Raw genomic sequence first — 16,871 nt, 5'->3', positions numbered from 1 at the left:
AAAGCAAAAATAGGATAAAGGAAAAAAAGGAAGAGAAAAGAAAAAAGGAAAAAAGAGAAAAAGAAAACTTCTTGACAATAAACACGTCTGTTATTCACGCACACCAAAACTCGTCTCTTCAGCCGACTGACGTCTTCACGGAAACTTTCATGTCCTCGTTAGCGTTAGCGTTAGCATTAGCGTGTGTCGATAGCCATAAAAACAACTGCAGAAGTCAAAGTGGCTTCGTCGTGACGGATCGATTACGTGAAGCAGCTCCGGAGGCGTCGCTCCATTTGGTCGTAGCGTCGATTCATTATTTTAGCCACGAAGCCACGTAGCTTCCGAGGTGTCCGGCAACACGTTTGTGAATCGGAGCAGGTTTTCGGATCGGGACTGAACAAACGTCTCTGCGGGACGCCACCTCGGATAAGAACTGGAGCAAGGCACTAACACTGCTGAGGTTTCGGATTCACACACACTTGAGTCCACACAGTCCTCGCGTCGTGAGCAAGTCTTCACCCCGGCAGATCGGTTCACTCTTATCACTCAAGTTAATTAACTTTAAAGAATGTAAACGTCGGGCCGGTTTGAAGGAAACGAGTCGTGACGTCGTCTCCCTGAGGCAAGGCGGCGGCGGCGGCGGCATCAAGCTGCGGGGAAGCTGCTTCAGCAGCGGGAAAGAAAGAAGGGACGAAAATAAAAGTCTGACGTTTGGGACGAGTCGGTGTGACAAAATATTTGTTGACAAAAAATTGTTAAAAATGTAGAAAAAAAACATGTATTAATGCTTAAAATCAGCCAAAACTGATCAAAAAGGCTCAAATGTCAAAATGAGCTTAAAATTGCTTAAAAACTACTAAAAACTGGTATAGAAATGTCTGAAAATGTAATCTTTACTATCCTGCATTTGAAATAAAACTTCATAAATAGAATAATAAAATACAGATTCTGTGCATTCTAACTTAAAATGAACATTCTAAAATGGGAAAATGAGCTAAAATCATAAGAAATGTGGAAAAAAAATGCCAAAGTAGCTTAAAAAAAAAGCTGAAATGACAAAAGTATTTGTTCACAAAAAATGGTTACAAATTTCGTAAAAAAACAAAACATGTAATACTTCTCGTCCCGAGAAACGACTCGTCTTCCAAGACGTCCGGCGGATCTGATTCCACCGCTCTGAGGAAGAGAATCCGGGGAAACCGGGAGAGGCGATCGAAAAGGCAACGGAGGCGAACGACCGCCAGAAGATCAAAGCTTCTATAAAGAGGATCTGGACTTTAAACGGAAAAACGACAGCGTTTGAACTTTGAGAACGACGCGGCGGCCATGTTTTCATCGGGAAAAGCAGTTAAAGGGGGGGAAATGTTTGCGAGGGTGAAGACTTGGGTTTCTGGGCAGACGAGGAAATCGAGTGGAGGAATACTGTCGGTACGAAACGCTTCTTTAAAGGTCACGCACGCACGCACGCACGCACGCACGCACGCACACACGCACACACGCACACACGCACACACGCACACACACACACACACACACACACACACACACACACACACACACACACACACACACACACACACTGAATGGAAGCCCAGCGACGAGAATCACTGAGTAACACTGTTCAGACCAAAGCTTTCCACAATAAGAGCTTTTCCACCGCCGTGATTGTTTGAGACGCAGGTCAGTCGATAGGAATGATTGTCGCCGCCGTCGCCACAGGACGCACTCACCTCTGTCCCGGGGGCTTCTGGGTTTTTTTTTTAACTTTGGAGATCTGCCAGTACGTGACAGAAGACGGGGGAGGGGGCGAGGGGTTGGTTAACGGGAAGTTAAAGCCGAAGGAGGCCGGGCGCCGCCGCCAGCAGGAAGGCCAGGACGAGGCTCAGGCCGGCGTGGGGCACCGCCGCCGCCGCCGAGGAGCGGATGGACGAGGTCTTGATCTCGGACGCCAGGAAGGCGGACAGCGGGACGCGGGACACCAGCGTCGGCGAGGCGTAGTTGATGAGGGAGTCGATCTTCTCGGCCTCCTTGCCGCAGGCTTCGACCTGCGAGACACACCAAGAAACAGAGTTTGGAATCGTTTTGCACAACCTGAGTCAGCGTTCGCCCCCCCCCCTCCCCCTCCCCTCCCCTCCCCCCTCCTCCGCACTTCGCTCTGATTGTTTATATTACCGCCCGCTCGCCGCCGCCCGCCGTCTGCATACCAAGATGTTGGAACTTGAAATTATCCCCGGAACAATGGAAGAAAAGCGGAATCGATTTTCACTGAGAAACTGAACTGAAGTCAAAATGAGACTAATTGTTCCAGTTCAAACCTTTTCTAATAGAAATACCTTTACATTCAAACGCTGGGATCTGTAAACAAACCCACAATCCTTCTATTTACTCTTTAGCGCCTCGGCATTGCCTCCCTGAAGCTTTGACTAAACTTAAAAACAAAACAAAAAACAAGAGTTATCTTCAAAATGACTCTTAGCTTTTGGCTAAAAGGGGCTTTTTCTTAACAAAAGGCACAACTAAAATGGGAAAAGTAGCTAAAATCATAAGAAATGGGGGGGGGGGGATACTATTAAAAAGCCAAAATGACAAACAAAAACAAAATGTGAGAAAAAAAAACATGTAATACTATTTAATCGCAGCCAAGGCTGATAAAAAGGCTATAATGTCAAAATGATCTTGATATTGCCAATAAAAACACTAAAAAACGGCTGAAAATGAAACATTTACTATCCTGCATTTTAAATAAAACTTCATAAATACAACATAAAATACAGATTCTGTGCATCGTAACTTAAAATGAACTTCTAAGATGTGAAAAGGAGCTCAAATGTAAAAGCACCATTTGTTGTTTTGGAACTTTAACAAGCTTGACGTCCGACTTTCTGCACAAAAGAAGCCGTCCTGAAACACTGTGAGCCGCGACGTCAGAGGAACGACATGCTGGATGTTGTTGATGAAGACAAAGAGACGATTTCGGCAGAGAAACTCACAAAACGCCGCCTCATCGATCAGCCGGCGTGTCGAATCGCCGCGAAACCTTCAGAGGAGGACAAATATCTCCACTTCTGCAGAGCGGGAGCTTAATTTTCTCCTCCCTTTCATCTTTTCCTTCAACCTAACCTTGTTCTTTATCTGATTTATACCACCTATTCATCTTCTTTATCTCCTTTTCCCCCGACTACGTTTAATTTCTGCTTCTCGTTCGCGAGGCGGTTTTGAACTTCTATATGCTTTTCTTCACCTTCTTTGCGTTTCTTGATTATCTCCTTTCATCTCTGCCAGGTCACCAGCTACATTTCTTCTTCTCGTGTCATTTCTAGATTCTGTCTCCGGGTTCAGTCTCGTCCCCCGCCGTGTCTGATTGCTGCTTCCTGCCCTGATGTGTTTCACCCGCGTCTTTACCCGGGACTTCATCTGTGTGTTTCAGCGTTTGGTTGCGACCCTTTGATTCCTAAAGATTTTCTTTCTCTGCATCTTAAATCAACAGTTATTTTCCTCACGCATCAAAATCAAAAGAGTTTTACTTTAATTGTTGGTGTGTGTACACACACACACACACACACACTTTATCACTTCACCACAAATCCATGTGGAAGAGCCTGTTGCCTAGCAACCATTTAAAGCGAAAGCTTGGCGAAGGGAACTGCCGTTAACCACCACTACTCTTATTTGCCAAGACTTTTCCCTCTCGTCAGCTCGTACCGTCTGAATCTGATTTAAAAAATGTTTTTAAAAATATATAATTCACTGTGGATTTGTCTCTGACTCGCCACAATTTAATCCAGGAAACGACATCACTGAGATGACATCACATTCAGGATTAATGACAAAATGACTCAAACTGGAGGTCGATCACAGAGAAACCGACTGGTGATCTGAGTTTTCTGTCGTCATGGCGGCTGCTTCAAACTGAGCTTGTTTGTTACAAACTGTTGAAACTTTTTAAAAATGCTCCTACTCTGTGGCAAAATAAGTTTCCCACCGTTTCCATGGAGATGGAGTGTTTTCAAAAAGTTATGTTTTACCCCGGTTTCCATGGAGGCGGAGTGAAAGTATTTTCAATTTTTTTTATTTTACCCCGGTTTCCATGGAGGCGGAGTCAAAGTGTTTTCAAAAAGTTATGTTTTCAGTCGTTATGTCGCCTAAAATGCTACAAAAGTTTTACATTTTCGCCAGTAAACGGAGCCCCAGTTTCTACTTTTTAGTCTTTAGTTCCTTCTAGTACCCCCGATTGTTGCCGGCTGTGCTTCATTCCTTTGTGTAAATGTTTTTCCCAACAATTTATTTTTTAATTCTTTTTTTTACACGTCAATTATTCCATTTGGATTTGTGTTTCGTTATTTTTAACAATCTGGTCGTTTGTGTACTGCGTCCGTCCGAGTCCATGACAACACACTGCGATCATTTTCATGATATTAAAGGAAAACTGAAAATGTGTCGTTGCTGAGAGAGAATCTCAAGAAGTGCCGCAGGTGGAAAAGAAAAGCAAACGCAGGTTTGAATCAGTGAATCAGCCTGAAGCAAAATCCCAGAATGCTGCGGGGCGATTCAGACGCTCCCCGGCCCGAGACACTTCGCTTTCTACACAACATTTCAATAAATCTGAAATGCAGATTGAGGAGGAGAAACACTCAATCCCGGCCTCGCTGCAAAAAATTTTCTTCAGACTGCAGAAAACCAGCGGGTAGAGAAATAACAATATCATCCTTCATTTTCTGCGACTTGTTGCCCCTTTTTCACAACATTGTGTTGAACGACGACGACGTTACGATTGAGAAAATCAACAGAGAGTTGCTGGAGCTTTTCACAGGAGGAAAAGGGCAGCATGGACAACCTGTCTGTCCTCAGCGAGGACAACAAACAGTATTAAAGGTCTGAAAGTAAAAAAAAAAAAAAAAAAAAAAGGTGTAAACTTGTTATTATGCACAGCGACTGTATCGGCAAGGGGGACTAATACGCCAGACCGGTGTGAACCGGTTCAGCCAGGACCAGAGACGCTGTCGTTAGTGTGGTGAGAAGCTTTTTTACTGATCAGGAGTGTGTCTGTTAAGACCACCGAACCCGGGACCAAGACAGGACCAGGACCAGAGTACTGAGACCACGACAAGACCAAGACTTTAAGGGTGCAAAACCAAGATAAGACCGAGACCAGAGCATCCCAAGATCAAGAAAAGACCAAGACCAGAACATCCCAAGATCAAGAAAAGACAGAGGCCAGAACATCCTAATATCAAGAAAAGACAGAGGCCAGAACATCCTAAGATCAAGAAAAGACAGAGGCCAGAACATCCCAAGATCAAGAAAAGACCGAGACCAGAACATCCCAAGATCAAGAAAAGACTGAGATCAGAACATCCCAAGACCAAGAGAAGACTGAGACCAGAACATCCCAAGATCAAGAAAAGACTGAGACCAGAACATCCCAAGATCAAGAAAAGACTGAGACCAGAACATCCCAAGATCAAGAAAAGACTGAGATCAGAACATCCCAAGATCAAGAAAAGACTGAGACCAGAACATCCCAAGATCAAGAAAAGACTGAGATCAGAACATCCCAAGACCAAGAAAAGACCAAGACTTTAAGGGGCCAAAATCGAGAAATGACTAAGACCTTGAAAAAGTAGTCTCATGACCAAGACAGCTCTCCAGTACTTCAACACGACCCTCTACTACTTTTCCACACAGACGAGTTTTAAGATATTTTCTTTTCTTTTTTGCTCCATACTGGATTTTGTTCTCTTTTAATTCATTTTCTATTGTTAAAAAAAAAAGCAGACACTCCAAGGGAATCAGTCAGAGTCAAACACAGACACAAAGAACTTTTTCTTCTAATGTCACACTGACCTGAGCTGGTTATAAAAGCTGCCTTGATGTTTTAAAGGAACTTCACGAAATGGTCCGGGGCTGGAAATGAGACATAAAGAAAAGCCGCCTGGCGGCTAATCGCTCAGAGCTCTATGAAATAAATGTATTTCTACTTCGGCTCCACTTTCCGCTTCTGAAATGCTGCTGCTAAAAGGTCACCATGTTTTCTTGTGTTCCAAAAGACCTTGAGCTAAAAAAAAAAAAAAAACGGATGAAAACTGAATAAGTGAAAGATTTGTGCCGTCATACCTCTGCTGTCCTCCCACGGCCCGTCGCTTTGCTGGAAGGGTTGAACCACTTCACCGAGCTCAACACACACTTTCCCCTCCGAGTTCTCCTCTGAAAAGATCACGGCCGATAAAAACCTTTCAGGGGTACTTTAAAAAAAACAACAACCCCACACTGAGGGAATTTGGCGTTTTGCCAGGTCCCCCCCCCCCCCCCTGCTGTGAAGCGCCGCATTTCTGGATTCGACACTGATTCACCATTCATCAGACACCAAACCAACAACAAAGGGATTCGACAGGAAGTGATGACGTCACGGGTGTATGCCCGAACGCCAAGTCTTCAAAGACCCCCCCCTGGGGGGTTTAGTGGCGGGGATACGAGTTGCGGTCCAGGTTGGTAATCATCTGGCAGTCCAATCATTTAGCGAAGATTACTATTGCAACAACACATCATCAGTAGGGTAAAACTAACCTGTCTCACGACGGTCTAAACCCAGCTCACGTTCCCTACTAGCAGATTGGCGAAGGTTTTCATTCTCGCTTGAAAACGTCGGGTAATCAGAGCCTCAGTCTCAGACCCCGTCCACACGAGCCAAATCGATCTTCCTCAAAAGGTTTCCCGTCCGTCTGCGTCCACGAAAACTACTCAAAACGATGTAATACATCTTCCAGGCCTGCAGGTGGCGCTGTGGGAGCAGGAAACACAACGGAGAAGGCCAAGAAGCACCGGGAGCTTCTGCAGGGAGTCCGCCATTGTTGTCGTTTTTGTTAAGTGACGTCACCGGCGGGTCGCGGGGTTACAGGTCGAGGGGCGGGGCCACGCCGCCGCCGCTTTGTGCGTCTCGTCAAAGCCGAAGCGGCGTTTTTTCAGATTCCTCCACTCCGGAAACCGGATCTTATTACAATCCTGCCTATAAACAGTCACTGTGTCACTCCCGCTGTCGATCTCTGTTCCCAACGTGTCACACAGCCGGCAATTTACCACCGTAATGCCATTATTCATGCTCCTTTCACCATTTCACACCAGAGTCGACGCCCGTCTTCATCCCTTCACGCTCTTTCCTTTCAAAGTATTTGCTCTGCAATTATCAGCCTCTTTAGTGTGGAAGTCGTGCTCAGTGCTCCGAGCCATGAACTGATTCTAAGATTAGACGTGTACCAGCAGCAGTAACGCAGCAGCCTGGAGCTGCAGATCGTCGTACTGCAGCCGTACTTTTAACCCACTTTCAGGGTGTCGCACTGAATAAACCTCGAGCCGCTGGAATCACCGAAACACGATCCGCTCGTGACTGCGGGGCACCGGGTCACACTCTCATCCTGTCCTTTGATCTACACTCACAATACGGTTATTACTTTGATAAGGACGAGGGACGACACTCGTCTCCCCGAGACGATTCCTTTCATCTTGTTACCGTAATTTACGTACTAGTGAGCACAGCAGAAGTGAATTACAGCGAAAATACACAAACACTGAGGGTTTGAGTTCTCTTGAACGATGAATTCATCGGTTTATAGAACGACACAAAATGTAACCACGCAAAATGTAACGACACGAAATGTAACGACACAAAATGTAACGACACAAAATGTCACGACACAAAATGTACCAAGGACACAAAATGTAGCGACAAAATGTAACGACACAAAATGTAGCGAGGACGTAAAATGTAGCGACGTAAAATGTAACGACGATACAAAATATAACGACAAAATGTAACAATGACACAAATTGTTATAAAACATAATGTTATAAAACCCAGAATGTAACGTCTGGCCAATAAGTTTTAAATAAATAAAGTTTTAGAAGTCCTTATTTCGGCGTCGTTCAAGTTGAAGCAGTTCAAGTTCAAACCATAAATCATTGACTCATTCTATGATGTAAATAAAAATACAACATTTGTAAAGCGATCAAGCCTGAAGCTCATATTTATGTTTGAATATGTCAAAGGCACAATGTTGAACTTGAGAGATGAACACACGCTGCACTAGGCTTTCATTATTTAACAACAATAAAAGTTTAATTGAAATAGACTCAAATAAGACGCCTCGATTTAGAAACGCTTTGAAAAGATACAAAAAGCCAGTTCTCGCTGCAGCCGCTCCGCTGAAAACCGTGCGTTGTGCCAAAGCCAACGGCGGAAGCTGATTGGCCGCCGACAAACGGCGAGGAAACAATGGAGACGACCACGAAGGCTCATATTTCAATATTCAAATGAAACCCAGAGGCAAGGTCGAACCTGCATCCCAGAGAAACTCACAGGAAATCAACATTCAATTATTTATGTCGTTATTTGAAAGCTTTTTTTTATCTGAGTAAAGTTCTACTTTTGAGAATACGACCGACTCTAAAGCACATTCACCTTGTGTATTTATCAAATAAATAATCAGACGTTTCCCTTTGAAACGCTTTTATAGAAGAAATCACTGTCGATCTGGACGAATTCAGTTCCACTAATTAACACCAGTTCATTAAAAGAATAAAAGCATGACTCAGCTGTTAATTAGATTCTTCGCTTTTCACACTTTTAATAAGAGAAAATAGAGGAAATGTAATGTCTTGGTTCTATAGGTTTAGGTTATAGGTTGTTTTTTTTCTTTGGTTGACATTTTTTTTTTACAGATCTGCAACTTTAATGAGCGTTTTTATGGATTTTCCATCAAATAAACTGATTCTTTTTCAAAAACTATATATGCTGTATTTTTCAAGCTATAGATTTTTTTAAAAATGTCATCGTCAGTTGTTGAAAGTTATTTCTTTCACTTTCTTTTGTTTAACATGTTCCAATCAATATAAATGAGACAATAAATGTCTAAACTCTTTTGAAAAGTTTATGTTCCTCAAAAAAAAAAAAAAAAAACAGCTTCATAATGTAATTTACTTTTCTCCTCCGATACGAAGCTCCAGTGAGATTTTACATTTCAGTATTTGGTATTTGTCGTGAAGTTATAAACGTCAAACAAAGAATAAATTAAATGCCAAAAGGTTGAAATTAACATTAACTGCCTTAATTCGCAGACATCTGCTCGACTGTTAATTCACCGTCTTTTGTTGTGAAAAAGCCACGTTTGATTGAAAATAATTCATTATGGCGAATAAATAAGATAAGACCTCATTAATCTGTGCGAGCACAGCTGCGCGCCGTCAACAAGGAGGAATAAATGTTGTATACAGCGTGTTCCTGCATCGGCGGCCTCATTTCCATAAGCAGAGGTGGTGGTTGTTGTTGTTGTTGTTGTCGCCGCGCGACAAGAGGGAAAAGGTAAACAAGCAAGGAGCCGCGGAGGAAAGACGCTACGTTTGTAATCTGTATTATTGTGTTCATTAAATAAACCTCCAGGAAACTGGCCTGCAGTTACAGCAGCTGCTGGTTAGGGGGCGCCGTCGCCCCAAAACAAACACTGACCAGAGGGGAGGTGAATTAAAAACACAGGTCACCGATTGGCCAGGACGGAAGCCCCGCCCCTTTAGTGACTAAAGGCTAATTAGCCCGGGGCTAACGCGTAGCCACAGTACCAGCTATCGGTGGTGTTTATTATCCACAATGCATTGCTGGACAATCCGCTGATCGTCCATGACTTACTTTGAACAAGTAATCTGATTACTGATTACTAGTTACACATTTAAAAAGTAACTTGATTACTTTATCCAATCAAACTTTATTTCTATATCATATTTAAACAACAGCGAAGGTTAAAAATAATGATAAAACAATCAGTGAATAAAAACGGTAAAAACGCAACTTTTCAAAAATGCTCTGTCAACATGGAAACAAGAGAAAATGCAACTTTTCAAAAGTGCTGTAGCCATGGAAAGGGTCGGAAACGCAACTTTCCCAAAATGCTCCATCTCCATGGAGACAAGACAAAATGCTACTTTTCAAAAATGTCTCCATGGAAAAGGTGTGAAACCCAACTTTTTCTAAAATATTCAGTGGAAACAGTGAGAGACACAACTGTTTGAAACAATTGTCCGATGACATGGAAATGAGAGAAACGTAACTTTTTCAAAATACTCAGCAGAAATGGTGGGAAATGCAACTTTTCACAAATTCTCGGTCTCCGGGGAGACAAGACAAAATGCAACTTTTCAAAAATGTTGTCTCCATGGAAAAAGTGGGAAATGCAACTTTTTGAAAACACTGCCAAGTGAAAATGAGAGAAACGCAACTTATTTAAAAATATTCAGTGGAAACGGCGGGAAACAACTTTTTGAAAAACTGCTCGGACAACGTGGTAACGAGAGAAATGCAACTTTTTCTAAAATACTCCGCGGTCAGGGTTAGCGTGTTCAGAGTACAGTCGGCAACACGCGGCGGCGACAACAAAACGAGTGTGGTGAAGCAGCGGCAGGTGAAAAGAGACATTGGGGGAGACAGACGCCCCCTCCCCCGCATGCTAACGCACCACGCATGAATATTGATGGCCGGCGGGAGTCGCGGCTAATTAGCCGCTTTAAACACGGCTGGCGTCGAGGCGCTACTCGTGCGCCGCTGTTTACACGGCAACAACAACAAAACAAAAAAAATGTAACAGCTCCTGTTGTCAGAAAATTAAACATTAAAGTTCCAAACAGACTGTGGTGATTAATGTGTACGAGTCTTTGACACTGTCAGTACGTATACGTACAGTATATATACTAGCTGACGTTGCTAATGTTTATATTTACATGTAGAAAACTAGAGCGACACTCGGTAGAGCACAGACCGTCGCCAGCGCCACATTTTCTGTGCAGAGTTATAGCATTGCTAGCATGATAGCCGTTAGCTCATATCGATATATATATATATATATACACACATACATATATATATATATACACACACACACACACACACACATACATATATACATACATATACATATATATATATAAATATTGCAGAATACATGTGAGACAAATAAATAAATAAATAAACAAATAAACACATACATACATAAATAAACCTTTGTCGGTTTTTAAAAAAGAAGTTTCGGTGCAAAATTGGTCAAATACATAGATAAAAACCTACAAACCCATAAATAAACAAACATTTGCAGTTGAACTCAACTTCCTGTTCGTTGGCGAAGGTTATATATACTATATATGTATACCACATAAAGATAAATATAATGTATTATACGACAGTGTAATATTGGAGAAGGGGGGTAGGATTAGATGTGTTTTAATTCCTCCTGCACCTTTTCAGGCATGAGAATTGGATTAAGGATGTATGTATGTATAAATACCTGAATATAGATAATCTATTTTTTTTCTTTTTATATTTCTATGTACCTGGGTAGATGGAGTGTATATATCATTACTTATATATGATATATATGATTAATGTTTAACTAAAACTTAAAAAAAACAACCTCAATACAACAACAAAAAAGCTAAATTAAATAATCGTAAATAAATAAATAAATAACCCGTGTGTGCGTGTGCGTGTGTGCGTGTGTGTGCGTGTGTGTGCTACCTGCAGCGGGGTGGGCTGCTGGTCCACGGGGGCGACCAGCACCACCAGCTGGTGGTCGATGCTCAGGTAGCCGAAGACGTCGCACTGCGGCACCGAGACGTGGAGCCGCAGGATCTGCAGGACGTCGTGGACGGTCACCGGCTGGTTCTTGTTCAGCTGCCAAACAAACAAACAAACAAACAAACAAACGTCAGGACTCACAATAAAAACGTGTTTTAAAAACACCCCCCCCCCCCCCCCATCCCGCTTCAATCAGAGCTGGTGTTGTTTTAATTGGACCATCAGGAGGAGCGCCGCTGCTCCTCCCACGTTTGTTACCTGCGTTGTCCAGGTTTGGCCACAAGAGGCAGCGTGAACCAATCAGAGGAAGGCGCTACCGTAATACTTGGACGAGTGAGCCTGAAGATAAGCCACACCCACCAAATTTAAAAAGAAAAAAAGTAATTAATTCTATCTATATACATATATACACACACATATATATATCGGTATCTATCTATCTATCTATATATATATATATATATATATATATATATATACACACACACACACAGTATATATATACACTATCTATCTATCTATCTATATCTATATATATATAAATATATATAAAGCTGGATTGTAGTTTTATTTTTTGTTGTTGAAAAAATCTATCTATCTATCTCTATTTATACACAGACACATATATACATATATACACATATATATCTATATCTATATATATACAGTATATCTATCTATCTATCTATCCATCTATCTATATATATATACACACACATTGTACCGGGGGGAGGAAGTTCCAAGCTGGATTGTAGTTTTATTTTTTGTTGTTGAAAAAAATGAGTTTTAAACGAGTTTCAGCAGCAACTGTAGCTCCGCCCCCAGACTCATCTGCCGATCTGATCTGCTGAGAGCGGCGCCGTATAAACGGGGTTAATGGCCGTTAACGGCTCTCACTAGCCAAAAGAGGCTTTGTTGTCTAATTAGACGATCTGAACGAAGCGCCGCGGGACTTGTTAGCCGCGGGACTTGTTAGCCGCGGGACTTGTTAGCCGCGAACGTGTCGGCGCTCGGCATTAGTGAGCGTTAAGGCTTCTGGTTGAAGTGGAAGTTATTATGATCACTGATGAAGCTTAATGTCTTAAAATCACTAATAAACTATTTAAAACCTTGAAATTAATAGATTTTGTATAATTAAAACTATATTGAAAAAAAATATTTTATTATTAAATAAAACAAATATTCAATTGCAATACAAACTTTTTAATTAAAGTAAAACATTTTTTAAATACATAACAAAAATTACATTTAAATTAAAAAATTTAAATAAAAAAAATTTGATTATTTTAGAGATAAAAAATACAGAAAATAATGCAATATCTGTGTAAATATCTGTTGTGTTTAAAATAAAAAACACTGAAAGCGAAGATAATTAAAGAGGCGGGTAACGATGGAGGTATTAATGAAGCTTAATGTCTTAAAACCACTAATAAACTATTTAAACCTTGTACCTTGAAATTAGTAGATATTGTACAATTAAAACTATATTGGAAAAAATCTTTTGTTTTTATTAAATAAAACATTTGAATTAAAAAAGACAAATATTAAAATTTAATAAATTTTTAACTAAAGTAAAAAAATACATTAAAAAAATTACATTTAAATTTAAAAATTTAAATTAAAAAAAAGGAAATAAATAAAATAAAAAATAAAAATATAGAAAATAATTATAAATCTTTGAAAGAGGCTGTGTGAGAACTAATGTTAAAGATAGATGCGTCATGAGTCATATTATCGAATGGATTCAGTGAAAATTGTGTAAATATCTGTTGTGTTTAAAATAAAAAACAACACTGAAAGCGAAGATAATTAAAGAGGCGAGTAACGATGGAAACGACCTCTGGAAGTTGTTAGAAGCATTAATGAAGCTTAATGTCTTAAAACCACTAATAAACTATTTAAAGAATCTAAGACCTTGAAATTGTAGACCCCCGCATTGTATAATTAAAATGTTATTTGGGAAAAATTATATTAATGAAAAATTATGTTATAGAAAGAAAATACAACATATTTTTTAATTAAATATTTTTTTTTACTTAAATCATAGAAATATTAAAATTAAATAAAAAAATTACAGTAAGAAAATGTAAAAAAAAATAAATTCATAATTTTTTAATTTAAATTTTTTTATAAAAAATAGACATTTTATAGAAACAAAATACAGAAAGATTATAATTCAAGAGGATTGAGAGTCTTTGAATGAGGTTGTGTGAGAATGTTAAATATAGATGCATTTTATTTTTGAGAGTCATTTTATGGAATGGATTCAGCAAAAATCTTATATCTGTTTAAAAAAAACACTGAAAGGTAAGATAATTAAGAGTTACAATGCAAAAAGAGTGACATCTGAAATGAATAAGAAGAATAAGTCAAATACATTTAATTTTTTAAGTATAGTTCTTCAGTTCTTTCCTCTTTTGTATTTCTGACATTCAGGGTTAAATAAACAAACGGTAAAAAACAAGCATTAGCCGATGCTCACTTTGAATACAGATTGTAAAATAAATGTGTGAAAAAATGGATTTTGAGTAATTCAAGAAGTAAATGAGTTCAAATCTTTAATCCTGATGCTTAATCCTCGTTCATTTTGACTTTTCCCTCATTTTCTTTTAATCAGTTTTGGTGAAAAATATGAATGTTTATGCTCAACGCTTCCTTCTTCCGACCGTCTATTTCAATTCATAAGCAAAGTATATGCAGACAAAACAGGCTGCAGGGTTTCACAACAATTTCCTCCTGGAGGAAAAGGTTTTTTCATTCGTCTCACGTCGGCTGAATCTTCTTTTTTTTTTTTACCCAGTAATACTGAATCTTTTCAAACTTCTTATCTATGAAAGTGAAGAAACATCTTGATATTTTTTAGAGATTTTTTTTTTCCTTGGGAAACAAAAGTACTTTTTTTTTTTTTTTTTTTTTTTTATCAAAAGTACTTTTTTTTTCCTGCATTAATGGTGCCTGAACCAGGGGGCTGGATTTCTACTTCCCCCAAGTGGTGGCTTGTGGAATTACACTTAGATACACTTTGTCTCCATTATGATTTCATTGTTTTTTTTTCATTTCAAAAAGAAACATTTCCTGAATAACAATAAGAAGAAAAACTTTTTTGAATTCTTATTAGGATGTTTTTATGCTCCTCATTTGTAGCTCTTTCAGATTTAAGAAAGAAAATATGTAAAGTGCATTACAAGTAAAATTATTATACTGTTATTATAATTCTCATTATTATTCCAGGCTCCAGGCCGTTTTTTTGCATCGGAAAGTTTTATTAAAATTAGATTTATGTTGCGACTGACATCATTTTCTTAGTATTTGTTTGGTTTTCACAAAAATATCGACATTTTCATTATGTATACCATAATTTTGGGACTATAAGCCTCTACTTTTTACTTTGAAAACCCCGCGGCTTAAACAATGACGCAGCTAATTTATGGATTTTTATGTGTTAATGAGATTCATGCTGATACTTGGGTGGTGCGTTCAGGTGTATCACGTAACTCCGACCTTTCTTTTTTTTCCCCAAGTATTTTTCAAGTATCTCCACTAACATCTGGCATTAAAAAACAAACAGTATTTTTAAAAAGTTGTGTTTTCCACCATTTTTCCACAGAGACGGAGTCGTCGTATTTTTTTTTTTTTAAAGTCGCATTTTCAGTGACTCCGAGCTCCGTTGTGTAAACAGACCCCCGAAATGCAATAAAATGTTTATATTTTCACGTTATTGTGTAAAAAAAAAAAAAAAAAAAAGATGCGTTCAGGTGCATAACGTAACTCCGACTTTCTTTTTTTTCAAGTATCTCCACTCACATCTGACATAAAAAACATAAAATACAGTATTTTCAAAAAGTTGTGATTTTCCACAACTTTTGGAAAATCTTTGTATTTTCACTTGGAAACATTGTCGGGTAAAAAAAAGATGCGTTCAGGTGCATCACGGAACTCCGTACTTTTGGTTTTTTTTACTTTTTAAATTTGGTGGGTGTGGCTTATATTCCAGGTGCTCAATAGTCCAGGTATTACGGTACTCTGCACCACAACAAAGAAAAACCCTGAAGTTTAAATTTCAAGGTTATCACGACGTTTTCCCGACGACTTTTCGCAAAGTTGCGTTTCCACCGAGCGACCCTGAGGCGTAACCGGAGAATCTGATTGGCTCCTGGTCACACGGCGGCCGTACCTTGGAGAAGGTGTTCATCTGCTCCTTGTTCCAGAGGATCAGCAGCATGCTGGCGCACACCGGACAGCAAGCACCTGTGAACACAGCAGAACGTCACCGTCGCCCGTCATCACCCGCCACCGCCACACCGCTAGCACAAAGCCCCCCCCCCCACCCACCTGGCGGCGTGACGGGGTGGCAGCCCGGCGTGGAGAGAGGCGGGCAGGGAACGAAGCTGCACGCCGACTCGGGCGCGCCCTCGGCCACGGCGCCCACGGCGTGGCAGGGGCCCTCGTAGTCCAGCGCCACGCGGTCGGAGAAGGCGTCGCACACCGTGTCGTACGTCTCGCCGTTGTGGCCGCAAACCTGCTGCGGCTTCCTGCAGGCGTCCTGAGGACAGACGGTGGGGGGGGGGAAGGGGGGGCACGTTATATGGTAGGACGCCGCTGTCTTGTTCTTCTTCACTTTGTGATGCTGCACACACACACACACACAAGCAAGCAAACACACACACACACACACACACACACACACACACACACACACACACACACACACACACACACACACGCGCAAGCAAACACGCATGCACACACACGCACAAGCAAACACGCATGCACACACACACACAAACATGCACACACACACACACGCAAGCAAGCAAACACACACACACACGCATGCATGCACGCACACACACGCAAGCAAGCAAACGCGCATGCACACACACACACACACACGCACACACACACACACGCGCAAGAAAACACGCATGCACACACACACACACAAACATGCACACACACACACGCAAGCAAGCAAACACACACACACACACACGCACACACACGCAAGCAAGCAAACGCGCATGCACACACACACACGCACACGCACACACATGCACACACACACACACACACGCAAGCAAGCAAACGCGCATGCACACACACACGCACACGCACACCCACACACACAAACACACCCACACCCACACCCACACCCACACCCACACCCACACACACACACACACACACACACACACACACACACACACACACACACACACACACACACGCACGCACACACACACATACTAAATTAATCATCAGCTGTAAGAAAAGCTGAGTC

General features: G+C 40.9%; 1 protein-coding gene across 1 annotated transcript in view; it reads right to left on the bottom strand.

Moving 5' to 3' along the window:
* Window positions 1–1,651: 1,651 nt before the first annotated feature.
* reck (reversion-inducing-cysteine-rich protein with kazal motifs) overlaps window positions 1,652–16,871 on the bottom strand; it is a 56,563-nt gene continuing 41,343 nt past the window's right edge. The window contains exons 18-21 of the mRNA XM_080514671.1: window positions 15,923–16,133; window positions 15,765–15,838; window positions 11,531–11,686; window positions 1,652–2,027 (exon numbers count right to left, since the gene is read on the bottom strand). Coding sequence (XP_080370797.1) covers window positions 1,812–2,027; window positions 11,531–11,686; window positions 15,765–15,838; window positions 15,923–16,133 — 657 coding nt within the window. The 3' untranslated portion in view covers window positions 1,652–1,811. The remainder of the gene's footprint in view (window positions 2,028–11,530; window positions 11,687–15,764; window positions 15,839–15,922; window positions 16,134–16,871) is intronic.

Source organism: Blennius ocellaris (assembly GCF_963422515.1).
Source record: "Blennius ocellaris genome assembly, chromosome: 19".
In the NCBI taxonomy this organism is placed as follows: domain Eukaryota; kingdom Metazoa; phylum Chordata; class Actinopteri; order Blenniiformes; family Blenniidae; genus Blennius; species Blennius ocellaris.
The sequence above is the reverse complement of the archived record's forward strand: the minus strand, read 5'-3'. Positions and strand labels throughout refer to the sequence as shown.